Consider the following 17,019-nt stretch of genomic DNA (forward strand, 5'->3'; position numbering starts at 1 on the left):
TAGTAACTACTACAAAATAAATGCTGTCACGCAGTTAGAACCTACTACCATTGATTATAAATACTACTTACAATACTACCTAACTGTGTAACACTATATAACTGTATAAATGTATAAAAGGTAGGTAACAACGATGGTCGATGAACGGAATGTAAATAACATGACAAAACATATCTTTGTTTCGTTGTTTGCTGTCGTGGTAAAAACTAAAAGGTAAATAATATTAAATAAATAAATAGTAAATAGGTATGTTAATACTGAGGGTCCCAATGAATATTAATAATATTATCAAAATGGCTATTATAGTATTTTTATGATTTATGAGTAAATTACCGACTACAACAGTTTACCAACTGCTTTAGTAACAGGAGTGGGGGTAAGCCGGCTCGTTTTTGTTATCGAGTCCGCACACCGCACTGATGCACTACGACTACACGTCACTACGTCAGACTACAGAGTACAAATCAACTATTATAGTATAATATTAAATTCTTATAATAATATAATCTTATCTGAGTATCTAACCTCGGTGATTGTTACACTACTACACTACTATATAGTATAGCGCAACAGCGGTTTACTACCACTTTATAATTTACTCTGTCCTACGGTCTACCTACTACCTACAAATATTTCGTTGTTGATTCACTTTATAATTTTATAATAACTAAAAGTAAATAAATTTCAAATACAATGGCATCAAAAAATCAATTCATCACATTTAATAACGGTCAGAAGTATCCAGTTGTAGGATTTGGCACTTGGAAGGTAAATATTACTAAATAATATTAAATTAATTAAAAGTAGGTAGGTAGTATTTGCCTACATTTTAATTTAATTTAAGTTACCTAATTTTAATTATATACAAGTTATGAAGTTATTTTAAATTAGGTGTAGATACCTAGGTACTTAAGTTGAAGTAATCGGTATTCAACTTTTTCAAACATTTTACCTAGTTATTACATTTTAATTTTATTCTCAACTATAAAAAATAAATATTATATTAGATAATTATTGTATACTGTACAAAGTAATAGGTAGGTACATGGCCAAATTTATATATTTAGCCATGGGTAGGTAAGTCCTATTTTTATGTTTTAAATTAAGCACCTGAATGCACAGATTACTTTAAATAGTTACCTATAAGTTATTATGATACCATTTACTTATATATAGGTACCTATATTATTGCCAGTTTTCAATACTGAAAATTGAAAATAATAATACCTCTTAGTGATTTAATTTTATATTTTTTTAAAAATTCAGAGGTCAAACTAACTTACTAACTTATCCAGTTTCTCGTTCATATCATATAGCTTGTACAACCAGCACAAAAGGTCTTGACACGCCTATCTAGATGCTAAACAATAAATTATATAATTAAAATATTAAACTTTTATAAATATAGTCTGGTATTCCCATATATATAGGTACTTACAACAATAAAATTATACCGTATACTCGTTGAGCTATAATATCGAGAGGCGATAATATATCAACTATTCAACTAAATAATAAAACACTTACTAATGATACTATACTAATGATTACTAAGAAGTAAAAATATAAAATGTTTAACTAATTTTATTTTATATTTACAGTCAAAGCCTGGTGAAGTTGAAGAAGCAGTCAAAGTTGCCATAGATACAGGATATAGACATATTGATTGTGCTATGGTTTATGATAATGAAAATGAAATAGGGAAAGCTATAAAGCAAAAAATTGATGAAGGTGTTGTTAAACGTGAAGATTTATTCATTACTAGCAAAGTAAGAATATTTACTAATTTTTATGAATTAAAATAATTAAAACACTATATTTTTAGCTGTGGAATACTTTTCATCAACCCGATTATGTTGAAACAGTATTAAAAAAAACATTATCTAATTTGCAAATTGAATATTTGGATCTATACTTAATTCACTGGCCTATGGCTTTTAAGGTACCTATGTTTTATATATTAGCTAAAAATAGTTCATGACCACTGAATATCTATAATAATTAATTATTTATAAATTATAATTATACTAGGAAGGTAAATTGGAAGATGAATGGTTCCCAAAGGATGCTGATGGAGTCACACTCGAAGGAAATGGTTCTTATATAGAAACATGGAAAGCAATGGAAAACTTGGTTACAAAAGGTCTTGTCAAGTCAATTGGTATATCAAACTTTAATAAGAAACAAATAGAAAACATTCTAAGTATAGCTACCATAAAGCCAGTTGTTAATCAAGTATGAATTTAATATTAATTGTATTATATAAAATTAAAAATATAATGAAAATACTTTATATTTGTTTATATTTAGATTGAATGCCATCCATACTTGAATCAAAAAAAATTAAAAGAATTTTGTGAACAAAATAATATATTTGTAACTGCATACAGTCCTTTAGGATCTCCAGACAGGCCTTGGGCTAAGCCAGAAGATCCGTCACTCTTGGAAGACCCAAAAATTGTAGCAATTGCAAAAAAATATGGTAAAACTGCTGCTCAAGTTTTGATTAAATATCAAGTACAAAGAGGCATCATTGTCATTCCAAAATCTGTGACCAAGAGTCGCATTGAATCCAATTTTGATATATGGGACTTTGTATTAGAACAAGGTGATATTGATGCGATTGATACTTTTGATTGTAATGGCAGAGTTCTTCATCTTAACTGGTATGTTAATAGTTAATATTTGTTTAAAAATATTAAACTGGTTTTATTATTTATTGTTTTAATCAACCATATACCTTTTTTTTTACAGGAATAGTCATTTCAAGGATTATCCATTCCACGATGAATATTAATATTAATTAATAATGTTTCTGCAATATAACTAATAATTTTTAATTTTTTTAATATACTATTCAAACGTACAGCATATTTTAATTGCATAATCAATTTAATGGATTTTTTCAAAATACACATAATGTGTAATATTTTTGTAAAAACTAATTGATTTTCAATAGTTATTTAATTTATTTAATAAACCGTATTATTAAAAAAAAAAAAATTAGTAAATTTATTTTCATGATATATTATTTTAGTTCATTGATTTAAATGTATATAACCTTAATGTCAGGAAAACTAAATATATATATATATATAATATGTTTTTTAAATAACACCAATTCAGAAGTCACTATTAAAATATTTTAATTAGCGTAAGAAAACTAAATGGTAATTATTTTAGTTTTGTTATGTTCTATTCTTATGCGTGTATTTTAAAACTATGGTAAAATATATAATTTATTAATTATTATAATTTAAACAGAATGACATGTAAAATAATCGGAAAGTTATATCAATTAAATAGGTTCAAACTGCAAAGATGTACATTTACAACCATTCACACAAACCTAACATAATCATCATTAATCACTAATTAAAACATACATATTGTATACCTTTCAAATACTTATAACATTTGCAGTTCTTATTTAATCAATTATTAAAATTTAACTTCGAGACTAAGTCATCTCGTAAAGTATAACCATGATTTAAGTAGCTAAAATTAAAAATATATTTTACTTTTACTTTTAATCTAAATGGCTCTCTATATTTTGGAAACTTCTTTTTATATTTTGATTTTTACAAATTTTTGAGTTTTTAGAAGGAAGCAAGATGTGATGATAAGGTGAAAACATTAGCATATTATTAATGAATGTCGAATGATACAACTAATTTAAGATTTTATAAAAGGAACATTTGGAAAGTTTATGCATATTGTATTGCATTTAAATACTTATTTTTCAGTACTTCTATAGATTTAAGAAGAGTTAAAGAGTTTACTATCATATGTTTATTAAGAGCTTATTTAATTTAAAAAGTTTAATGTTATAGTATTGGTTATAACATAAAGACTAGAATTTAATTTAGAAATTCTATTCTTTGTGGATTATATATAACTTTGTAAAATCAATGCTTATGGTTTAAAGTGAATACCCAAATTCCCAAACTTATTAATGTTGAGGAACTAATTTTACAGTTACCTATTTTGAATTTATACTTATATTTTTATGCTTTATCCTTGTATTATTATATAAGTATCTAGTATCTACTGGCTACTTTAAAAGTAGCTAGGTTAGCATACTTGCACACAAATAGTTGGCGAGTTGGTATACTTACACAATTTGAACATGTTATATTGGCTTATAACATTGTTTTTCTATTCTTATTTCTTATGCAGTTAGGTATAGTCGCTGGTATAAGTATTTAATTTGGGCCGAGAAACCCAGGTAGCAGCAATGCCTCAAGGGGTCGACTTAAGTATCGTATCTTTGAAATGTAAGCCCTCCTAGCCGGGCAGACACATCATACCTACTAGCATTTCTATCATAGTATCATGCCTACTAGACTAAGTGTCTACTGTCTAGTACTCTTTAAGGAAAGTGCCAGGTCATGAGGGTGTGTCCATATGATGCTATTGTTGTACATAAATGTTTTTTTTAGGACTTAACTTTTGAAGTTTGAACCTAACATAGTATGTCATATACCTCCTCATACATAATATGACATATATATAGCACTTAATAAAGCTGAACAAATTGATTCTAGGGCCATTCTAACCCATACCATAAAATATGTTCAAAAATTATACAGCTGATAAAGGTACAATAAAACTTTTGTCAAGGTTAAAAAAAATTAAATTTTAATAATGGAAACTATTATACATTATGTCCTCAGATTGGAAATCACGAAACCTAGATTACACATTCAAGGCTAAATATTCTAACTAGAATCAATATAATCTTCATATTATTTTATTCATATAAATGTTAAATGTAGAATTATCAATAACTAATTAAAATAAATAGTAGGAGATATATTTTAAAGACGGTTGGGTATTTTATCGGCTATAGTATTATAGTACTTTAGTATTTATATTAATATATTTTTTTAATTGTATTTAAATAATGGCTACAGCCTACAAATCATATTAATTGGTATTTCGTGTAACTATTTAGTTATCACTAATCACTAATCATTATATTATATGCTATATGCATATAATTCAATGATAATTATATGTTTTATTCATGTTCATTTCTACATATTAATATGTATTAAGCGTAAATTAAATATTTTGACCAGCGGACTACTCTAAAAATATTGAAAACGTTTTACATAAAAATTATTTTTTATAAGAAATAGAATATAACGAATTGGTTTTATTTCTCATTTACAACGATTTAAAATTTTTTTTCATGTGGGGGACCCCTTTTAATAATTTCCCCGTAGGCCAAAATGGCCTATCCGCTCATGGCCTACACTAATGATTTCAAAAAAAATTGTTTTACATAATTTGAAGTCATTTAAAAACAACATTTCTGAAAGAATATATTATTTTTACTATTTTTTATCGTTATATTTTTTTAAGTTTTTTCCTTTTTGAATGTTATCAATATTATCATACATTTTATAGATTCCGAGCGGAGCAATACATTCATTGACTTTACAATAATGTGTGTTTTGTTTTTTAAATTGTTAATACCTTTTGGGGCCAATTAAAAATGCTTTGATTTTCATCAACAGCACCGCCTTTTCTGGTAGGAAAGTGAATCTAGTTGGTACTTTGGAGGGTCAAAAGTAAAAAATTAAAAATAGTTTTTAAAAGCGTCAGGAAAAACTGAGATTTTTAAGCAAAACCAGTTTTTGAAAAAAAAACAATTTTGTTATTTAGTATAGATAACTCTAAAAAAAGTTACCGTAGATACATGACATTTTTATTTAATGTTTATATTATTTATACTAATTTCTGCGACTATTTTTGAGCTATTTATAGGCAGAAGAAAATTTTGAGTTTTTTAAATTATTATTGTCAATAAAAATGTTTGCTCGGTCAAAAAACTTGGAAAACACAACAGTCCTCATAAGTAGTTATATTATAATAGCAGTTGAGAAATAATAAATAGATCCATCACAGGCACGACTTTTTTTTTAAATATTAAAAGTTCGAATTTTGACAACATTAATTACTTATCAAATTGAAATAGTTATGCATAATAATATATTAAATTCAAAAGTATTGTTAGCTATGTTCAAAATTATTTTTGTGTCGATACCAAATAATATTATTTTATTATTTTATGTTGTATTATATATTTGGGGAATAGAAAGTTTCTACACGACTACACGAGAGTAATAGGAAAAAATTACATAGTATATACGTTAATAATTATTATTCCTACAAATAAGATGTATAAGTTTTTACAATATTGTATCTATAGTACAGTACCTACATATTAATAAATTACATACGGGTATATTAGTTCATACATGGCGGAAAAATAATTGTCTACCAATTAAATATAAAATAATCACAAAATTCTATTTTTAGGTACCTAGGTAGGTACTGAATTTTAAAACTGAACATTTATATCTAATAATATATGTAGTAACTTTTTACATCTTTGATAATTTTTTAAGACAGTTGCATAAGTTTGTATCATAACATTCATAGTTAAACATCTCCATCTGTGTAATAACTATTAACTAATAACTTGTATATATTATATTATTTATTCTACACCGTCGATATTAAGATATGTATTTTTACCTGCTAGGTCTAGCATATATGGGAACTATTATATTCGCCCATATATTTATATTAATAATTAATATATGGAAATAATTATAAGATACCTAGTATAGAAAATAGGAATCTACCTGCGACCTAACTAAAGGTTATAATTATACATACTAATTATACATATTATACATTCTAAATATGAATCTTGAGAGTCCTTGAAAGTTGAAATGCATTCATTAAAATATAATAACAATTCAGTAGGTAAAATTAATTGGTAGTATTCTGTAAAATTGTAAAATTGTTGTGACGTGTTATTGTGTTAAATGAAACAATAATTACTCATATTATTTTTTATCTATAATATTTCATGATATTGATAACTTGTATAGGTACTAATAGCCACAATAATTAATAGGATGTAGTTACTTAAAAATTGTAAGAAACTAATAAATCATTAAAAACTCATATTTTTTATAATTGTATTTAATATGTAGCCATACTATATATACCACTGAAATACTGAATACAATATTATACACAATACACAAACAGGGCGATTAATTCAACAGTAAACACTCACAAATTCACAATCTTGGTTCTTGAGAAGTATTAATAACGGTCTTAATAATATTTTTTTACATGATTTGAATTCATCACAAAACAAAAATTTAAAAAAATTATATTATTTCTACTATTTTTTATCGGCATCATTATCATATTTTAAGTTTTGAATTTTTTGAATGAATATGTCTATCTACATCTATCTACAATTTTAATTTCATATTCTGAAGAAAATATTTTTCTGTTTAGGTACTTAAGTACCTACTTTGATGTATAAAGATTGAATATCAAACGAGTAGTTAGTTAATAGTTAGGTAGTACAAAATTATGTAATGAACCAACCCAAAAATAATAGTTCTAAAAAAACCAAAATAGGTACCTAGGTTAACCTACTTTAATAATGATTGTTTATAATAAGAATATAATTAAAAAAATTATATAGGTACCTACCTAGGTAAAGAAACAATAATAAATAATACCTATATGTATATTATGAATTTAATTGAACAAATTTATTTTTAACAACTAGGCGCTTATTGGCCTTTCAAAAGTTTTGGCTCAAGATCCACCAGTGACCAGTGGGTAACACTTAAGTCTTTGAGAAGTTTCTCAAATGCAATCATATAGACATATAGAACTATTCACTGGCGTCAAACTATTTGAACTGCCAGTTTCCAAGGAGCACACAACACAAAAAATAAGGTTTTTTTAATTTCTAATAATGTTCAATTTCAAGATTAATGGTATATTGTTATAGATTTAACGTTTCTACTCACATTATTCAATGAATTATGTGGAATTGAAAAAATCGTGTGACGTCATTTCTAGGCTAGTTTCGCGGTAATATTGCCTATATCTTATACGCGTAAATGTTACTCGCTTCACAGTTCACACAATAGTCAATAATTATTTACCTATCTTTAAAGTTTAAAGTACGTCTATATTTCGAATTTTTGTTGTACCTTGTACCTACGTATGTGGTGTGTTGTTATGTAGGTACTGAAAACGTTAGTGGAATCAGAATTTTTCTTAAGTGTTTAGACTTTTTTAAAGTTAAAATAATATGACGTAGGTAGTCTGTATCATGAACTATGAAGCCTAGAATATTATTCTAGTCTTCATGGTCTAAGGTTGTAATGAGTAGTGAATTGTTTGTGTGGGGGGGGGGGGGCAATGAAATTATTTTGCCCCGGACGCAGCATATATTCTAAATGTACCACAGGCTAAAATATATATCAGCAGAATGCTGTACGCAACACAATTTTAGAGTATGATCATAATTCTTTGTCATAGAGTATACTCTATGCTCTATAATAATAATATACTCAAATCACGGACTAAGATATCTAAAACTAAGCCTTAACTAAACTAAACCATAACTAAACGTCTAAACCTAACCTAAACTAGTCCTTACTGTCCTTAGCCCTTACTCTAATATACTCTATTACTCTAATGGGTGTAGATAATAATTGTTCTGTGGTATTATAGATAGATAGCACTATCTTAAATCGTGTTGACTGGCTTATCAATTATGAATTATCATTTATCACTATAATTAATATCAATTATTTATTAGAGAACTACTAAATTACAAATCATTAAATACGTCTGGAGTATTGAATATTGCCAGACGCCAGTCTTACATAAAATAACTCAAAAGTATAAAACTGCAGTAACCAGTCTAGTGCCACTAACTACTACATCAGCTAAAATATTATTCTTTTTTGTTACAGTAACTAGTAAGTCTTACAATAATTGTTCTGCCACATTTTTGTTTTGAAAAGTAATTTTTTATAATTACCATTTATGCAGATAGATACTTAAATATGGCATCAAATTTGATGAAAATGGTAAAGTTCAATAACGGTCAATTATATCCCATCTTAGGTTTGGGAACTTGGCAGGTAATATATTATATTTACAAATATCTGTTTTTTAGTTATTACTTGTTATCATGCCATTTTAAAAATATTCATTTTTCCAGGCATCAGCAATCATTGATGACTCTCAACAACTCATCAATTCTATAAAAAATGCAATTGACATAGGATATCGTCATTTTGACTGTGCTGCCATTTATAACAATGAAAAATTGTTGGGAAAGGCTATAAATGATAAAATTTTAGAAGGTGTTATTAAAAGAGATGAACTATTCATCACTAGTAAGGTATGTCTTGGGACTACATTCATAAAAAATATAAGTTATAATTATTTTTATATGAATCAGATAATTATCAGTCAATGTTTATAAATTTAATATTTTAAATAACTTGACTAAGATTTAGATCTTGTTTAAAATAATTACTAATTTTAGCTAATACATTTGATACAATTATTGGTAAAATTAGAGATAACATTTTGAAAGCACTAAATACATTAATTATATAATGTTAAGATACAAATAAGATATTGCAAATATCTTGATGAAAAAATGACATAGGTTATAATTCTGATAATATTATGATTAAGAAATACTACATACTAATTAAGAAATGAATCAAACTTAAAATTCTGTTAAAAAACATTACAAAAGATATTTAATAATGACTTATTAGTAAATTGTAAAATTTAAATTTGAATTGTGCTTAATCATATAATATAATGAATTTGTTATTCTTAGATATTATCTACTTATGTATTTGATTTGTTTAAGCTTTGGAATGATAAGCATAGATCTGAGCTGGTAGAAGAAGCATTGAAGAATACTTTGAATGATTTATGTTTGAGTTATGTAGATTTATATCTTATCCATTGGCCTTTTGGAACTAGTGTAAATAATATTTTTAAAAATATACAAAACTTAAAATCAAAACTTGTTTACCTATAATATTATTAACATGTTTTATATTTTAGGAAGATTCTAATGCTACTGATAGCGAAGGCCGGTTATTAAGTTCTGGTATCTCTTATTTAGAAACTTGGAAAGCTATGGAAGCATGTGTTCAAAAAGGTCTCACAAAATCAATTGGAGTGTCAAATTTTAATATTAAACAGTTAAAAGATATTTTAGAAATAGCTACTATTAAACCAGTTGTTAATCAGGTAAAATAGTGTTAAACCATGGAAATATTATATTTTAATTATGTTTTAAGTTAGATACTTTTACATAAACTGTATTTTTTTTAATAGTTATTGTAGCTGGGTCTTACTTTATTTTAGTCCATAAATATTTATTATGTTCATATATGTACAAGTTTTAAAATAATAATAAACATGTAAACAATTGATTTAATTAACAATTATAGAATTGTTTGTTATTTTAGGTTGAGTGCCATCCTTATTTAACACAAAATAAACTGAAGGAGTTTTGTGAAAGTAATGGTATACTACTAACTGGTTATGCACCATTAGGATCAGCAAAAAGATCATGGGCAGGACCTGAAGAAGATGCTATTTTAGACGAACCTATTGTAAAACAATTAGCTGATAAGTATAAGAAAACCAATGCACAAATATTAATTAAGTTCCAAGTAATAATTGTACTAATTATTTATTTAAATTTGTTTCTAACTTGAATTGTGTTGAAAAAATTAGATCCAAAGAGGTGTTATAGTCATTCCAAAGTCATCCAATTCAGAGAGGCAGAAAGAAAATTTTGATGTCTGGGATTTTGAGTTAACTACACAAGATATAGATCTACTCGAATCCTTGAACAAAAATGCTCGTTATTTTGAATTCAACACGTAAATTGAATATATGATTTTGCATTCTTAAATAACATATTTTAACACAATATTTATAAGACTTATGAACCCTGTTTCTTTTTTTAGTGCAAAACATTTGAAAGACCACCCATTCCTTGATGAAGCCTAATTTGAACCTTTGGAGATAAACATTTAACATTTTGGCTAAAATTAATACTATACTGCTTATAAATATATTAAAAATGTAATATTGTTTATTAATAAATTTAAAAATGTTCAAGTTTACTTCTACACTCTGGTTTTGTAAATTGTATTTTTTTGCTCCATATATTCTATCTCAAAACTAAAATTTTACTGAACAAGTCTCGTTTTCTTTTCCTACATTTTTAAAATCGGATATATTTATTTATTGCAGTATAAATTAAATATTTGGTGTGTAATGAGAACTAATGTCAGTTATATCGCGTTCCGTCTTCTGTGTGAACCCATTGATGTGAGGGTATACAGGGATGTACTTTAGCACCAGTTTACTGATTTAGCGTATACCCTATTTCAGAGATTCCCAACCCTTAATAGTTTTGTAGACCAATAAGTATGTAAAAAAAAAACTTTGAGGCCCACTTACCTACCTAATATACATATAAAAAATACAAACACACACAAATAAGATGACAGAAGTAATATAGACATGTATAAATTCATATAAAAATCTCGTTGATGCCAATTTAAAATTTAAATTGGCAAGTTATTTCGAGTAAGTACACAATTTAAATTCCAATTTTCATAATTCATATAGACAAAAATCAAAAACCTAAGGTATGACATAAAAAGTACGTACAGGCCATGGGATATGGTTATGTATACAATATTATGTTAATTGAAAATAAATTTCATTATGGGCCCTGGCCCAGGGGATCTTCCCCTATATATGCCACTGCACCACAATTATATTTTTTTGTTCAAAAATAGGTTTAAAATATATATTATATTATATTATGTCTACTAATAAACAGTTGTACAATTATACACCATTGTGATACAAAGCAAAATATTTAAAAGATCTTAATGAAAATTAATTTTTTTACAAAACAGACCATAATATAAGTAGGTATCCAATGAAAAAACAGATCAAATTGTCGCCTTACCTAATCTAGAAGAAGATTATCTTCAAGATAAATGAAAAATCATCTAGAAAATTAATTTAATAACTTATTCTAATATTACTGAAATAATTAAAATTTGATAGTATAAATGTATAATCTCAATAAACATTAAAATTTATTATTAATCCATATTGAATCTTGAATAATTGTGTCTGAAAAATAAATATGTTTATTAAAACATTTAAAACCCCTTTTAAGATATGCATAGGCAATAGAATATGGATTATTGCGGTTACTTGTCAGTTGCCTTATCAGAATTGATAAAATATGGCAAAATTATTAGTAATTACTAATTTACTATGTTCGTGAATTATTTACACAGAGTAGTGAGTAGTGAGTACAGACGTTAGACATACTGCAATAACTAAACATTTTAAATCAACATTAGACCATACCATAGATAAAAAGAGTGTTTAGCTCGTTGTACTCTCGTAGAGTGAAGACTGAAGAGTCTAACGCAGTGCTTACACAACTTTTTAGTTATTCTAGAGTTCTATAATATACTACTTTTAGTATACTACCCATGATATAACATTGAAAAAAAAAATTGTTATAGCATGATACTACTTATATTATAATAGACGTCCATTTGTACATTTGTTCATTATAGTCTAGCCTTCGTAGTGATTATATTATTTTAAAAAAAGTTTACATTATTTTTTAATTTTTATATCACCTTTCACGCTCGTTTCTTGCGATTTAGTGATTTTTATATACTAGCATTGATTATAAATTATACTAGATATGTCGTCGTCCACATCAGTGAAAATGGTGAAGTTCAACAATGGCCAACAGTATCCAATCTTAGGTTTGGGCACTTGGCAGGTAATATAAAATGCTGTTAAACTATTTATATATATATATTTTATTTCTATTAATTAATTCAACAAAAATCATAATAAATTATAGTCACGTTTTATTTAAGTTCTTATTTGAGAAAAACTATTTAAATTTTTGTACGTACCTATCTATTTGAAAATATTTGTTGCCTATGTTTATTATACCTATATGCATATTTTATTACATTTTAGACCACACCTGAATTAAAAGAATCTGAACAAACAGAGATTTACGATGCAGTAAAAAGTGCAATTGATATAGGATATCGTCATTTTGATTGTGCAGCTTTTTACAATAATGAAAATTCCATAGGAAAGGCTATTGCTGAAAAAATTAAAGAAGGAGTCATTAAAAGAGAAGAATTATATATTACTAGTAAGGTATGTACTTAAAACTTATTACCAGAAAATAATACAGCATTAGTATAGATACCATATACATCCTCTAAAACAGCTTTTGCAAACTGTGTTACGCGGGGGGTCCGCAAATTATTATTATTTATTATTGTTAGGTTAGGTTACTTTCAGTTATTTTTCGCAATAATATTTACTATATTTTAAGGAGTTTGGCGGAGGAATAGTTTGGGAAATGTTGGTCTAGAAAATTATAATATCAATTATTAAACAAGGTATTTCAGTCACCACCAAATTAAACATTTTTTGCTACCTACAGGCTACAATATTATAAATAAAAAGCAGCGCACTTGTTTGACATGAATAATTATAATATGTTTTTGTACTTAAATAATATAATGTATAGGTACCTGGTACACTATACAGTATATAATATACATATTAGTATATTAGGTACATTTTTAAGTACATTTACAATTATTATGCTAATTTGCTGCTGAGTGTTGTACATAAAAAAAAACCAAGAAAATAATGCTTGAATCACAGATCATTTGCTCATCTAATAATAGGGTAATTAATTGATAATTTTAATATTGACCCAGATGTCAATTATTTAGGTCATATAGACAATTAATTCACTATTTAACAAGTATGGCATGTATGATGTAGTTTTAGATTATTGTCTTATCGTTTATGTGAACATTCCTCTTAATAATTCTTATTTTATGAATTCATTTAACTTTTGTAAAGTTAATATAATTTTTTACACAAATAATTTTTTATCATTATTAATTATTGTACATAATTTAAAATATTACATGAATGTGTTTAGTATTAAAATTGTTATTTGTTTAGCTATGGAATAACAACCATAAACCCCAAGACGTGGAAGTTACATTGAAGAATAGTTTGAAGTTATTGGGTTTGGATTACCTAGATTTATACCTTATTCATTGGCCAGTTGCGACTACTGTGAATAATTTAATTTTGACTATTGTAGGTATAGCAGTTACATTGTAATTCATTTTTTATAATTTTTAGGAACATCCGATTGCGAAAGATAGTGAAGGAAGATTCATTGGCACTGATGATTCTTATTTAGACACATGGAAAGCTATGGAACAATGTGTCCTATCAGGACTCACAAAATCAATAGGAATTTCAAATTTTAATATTAAACAAACGAAAGAAATTTTGGAAATAGCAACAATAAAACCAGTTGTTAATCAGGTAATAACTAAGACTAAGACTACTGGTCAAATCATAACATTTAAAAATTGTTTTTAATACAGAACAGTTTAACCAAAATTGTCAAAAGTATTTGAAACAATAATTATTAATGTAGCATACATTGTCACTGTATTATGCTGCTTAATTATTATTAGTAGCCTCAAACTGATTATTGTATAATTAACTAGTAATTAAATTATTTACTTTACATCAGGGACGTCCGTTGAAAGAATCTCGGTAGGTACTAGGTAACAACTTTTAATTTCCTAGGCAGGCGCCTATAATAAGAGCTAAACAATTATTATTCACGGCACAAAAAATTGTTCAACCCACCTGGCACCTAGTCCTAAAATACTGATATTGAAATATTATACCCAAAAGTCAAACTGCGACAACTGACAACTGCAACAAAAGGTAGTACATGTCAACCCACCTACCCATCCACTCACCAATTTTTTGTCTGGATAAATTGTCCCAAAAAGGTTCGTTTGTGTCTATACTGCATACCTGCCCATCAACCGTAATTAGTTTTGAGTACTTTAAGCATTATTCCTCAAAAAAAAAACCTTGTACAGCCACTGATTAGGTAGTGATTGATTTAAAGGATTGGTAACTGAAAAGTTTAAAAAAAACTAAAAAAAAAAATCTTTTATAAATTAACAATGTTTTGCTTTAATTTCATTTTGCTAACAAATAATTAGAAATTAATATTGGCTAAGTAAATAAATTTGTATAATAATAAATTAAATAATATTAGTGTTTATACCTTTAAAATTGTAATGCATTATAAATTATAATATACAGTAAAACTTCCATATTATAAAGACTTATAGGCAATAAAAAAAATTTATATTTTAGAGAATTTCTTTAAATAGGAGTAAATTAATATTTTTTTAACACAAAATTTTGTTAATAATGGGAAGTTCATTATATGAAAGTTTTGCTGTATTTAATAACTATTGTGTTTTAGGTCGAAAATCATCCTTATTTAACTCAAAATAAACTTAAAGAGGTTTGTGAGAGTAATGGAATTCTATTAACTGCTTATGGACCTTTAGGATCACCTTACAGAGGTGCAAACTCAGAAGGATTAGTACTTTTAGATGAACCAATTATTAAAAAAATTGCCGACAAGTATGAGAAGACCAATGCTCAAGTATTAATACGTTTTCAGGTAATGATATACTGAGTTTTTTTTTAAAGATTTGTATAGATTTGTATCTGTATTATTTGTATTTCTATCATAAATTGTTAGAAAACTTAATTATGTGTCCCTGCTATATCATATATGGCAAGCTGTGTTGTTTAAAGTCTATGGTTGTCACATATTTGATAAATATTGCAAATAGAGGAGTATCTTATTAATATCAGTTCCAATGATGTTGAATGAGTGTTGCCAACTGATGTTTAATAAACACTAATTTATGCCAGCATAAATTAATGTTTTTAATTCACAGATCCTTTTATTAAACTTTCTTGTATTGTTAAATTAAGGTTCAAAGAGGTGTTATAGTTATACCAAAATCATCTAATCCAGAAAGACAAAAAGAGAACTTTGATGTCTGGGATTTTGAAATTAGCAAGGAGGAAATAGATTTACTGGAGTCATTGAACAAAAATCTACGTTATGTTCTTTTCAAAACCGTAAGTTGAAGTAATGAATAACATAATTGTATGACTTATGTTTTAAATTTTTCAAATATTTAAATTTTAATAATTTTTTTTAGAGCAATGCACTTGAAAGACTATCCATTTAATGAAGAACCATAACTACACAGATAAAAACAGACCTTTGATACTGTTATATTTGAAATAAGAAATATAAAATTGAATTGAATTTTTCTTTTTACATGTTTGACAATCGAATAGTAGATTCATTTTAAAAGTTTTTATTCGATTAGTTTATCTTAAATATGTACCTATAGCAGCTGTGGACTGAGGACGCACTCGGGCTATAAAAAAGGTAAAAATTAAAACGGGACACACCCCTTATTTTACCAACTAGTCTTTTGTTGAAAATATGTTTCAACAATTTTTAGTCGATAAACAATTGATTTATACACTCGACAATATAAAAAAAAAGAAGAAACAATAGTTTTTTGTGTTCACAAAAATATTTTTATTATTTATTGAACAAAAACAATACGTAAAGGGGAAAAATAATATTTTATATTCACACAAAATTGGAACAAAGAATTAATTATAAAATAATAAAGCAAAGTGAAAAATTTAAGAAGTAATTAAAGGAAACAAAATACGTCAGACAGGAGACACAATAAACCAGGAGTGGAGGGATGGGTGCTGATATGCTATAAGTGTAAAGGCACTTAGGCCAATGGTCACCTTTGCTACGTTCTCGCGACCTGTCCCGTGGATTGACGAGTGTCACGGGCTGGTTTGCTCGGACGCGTGACTACCTTGCCCGGCCGGTGAGTCTAGACCGAGAGCGATGGTTGACGGCGACGAGCGGCGGCTAGTACGTGATGTCGTGCGCGTTGACGATGACGGACAATGGCTACCAATGGACACAGAGCGAGTGAAGCAAGATTTGGTGCTGTGGAATCTGCGGTGACCGCGGACAAGCGACCCGGCCGATGTGGGATTACCGCGGGTCGAATGTTAGTGGACCGCAGCGCGACGCATCGCGGTCCTCAACTATCGTCTCTCGGTAATTATTTTCGCCGTGTCCCTTCAGCCGCGTTTTCG

General features: G+C 27.1%; 2 protein-coding genes across 2 annotated transcripts; both read left to right on the plus strand.

Annotated features, from left to right (window-relative positions):
• The first annotated feature begins 412 nt into the window (after positions 1-412).
• LOC132945546 (uncharacterized) lies at positions 413-11,012 on the plus strand. Its single transcript, XM_061015323.1, has 13 exons — positions 413-768; positions 1,602-1,769; positions 1,826-1,942; positions 2,032-2,235; positions 2,311-2,670; positions 8,660-8,822; positions 8,896-8,987; positions 9,068-9,250; positions 9,737-9,853; positions 9,937-10,125; positions 10,347-10,553; positions 10,618-10,766; positions 10,854-11,012. The coding sequence occupies exons 1-13, from the start codon at positions 694-696 to the stop codon at positions 10,894-10,896; spliced, it is 2,067 nt and encodes a 688-aa protein (XP_060871306.1). The 5' UTR covers positions 413-693; the 3' UTR covers positions 10,897-11,012.
• Positions 11,013-12,160: 1,148 nt separating this feature from the next.
• LOC132945442 (1,5-anhydro-D-fructose reductase-like) lies at positions 12,161-16,150 on the plus strand. Its single transcript, XM_061015186.1, has 6 exons — positions 12,161-12,715; positions 12,922-13,110; positions 13,939-14,055; positions 14,125-14,313; positions 15,284-15,487; positions 15,808-16,150. Exons 1-6 carry the CDS (start codon positions 12,635-12,637, stop codon positions 15,964-15,966), a joined length of 939 nt encoding a protein of 312 aa, XP_060871169.1. The 5' UTR covers positions 12,161-12,634; the 3' UTR covers positions 15,967-16,150.
• The last annotated feature ends 869 nt before the right edge of the window (positions 16,151-17,019 follow it).

Source organism: Metopolophium dirhodum, chromosome 5 (genome assembly GCF_019925205.1).
Source record: "Metopolophium dirhodum isolate CAU chromosome 5, ASM1992520v1, whole genome shotgun sequence".
Classification (NCBI taxonomy): Eukaryota; Metazoa; Arthropoda; class Insecta; order Hemiptera; family Aphididae; genus Metopolophium; species Metopolophium dirhodum.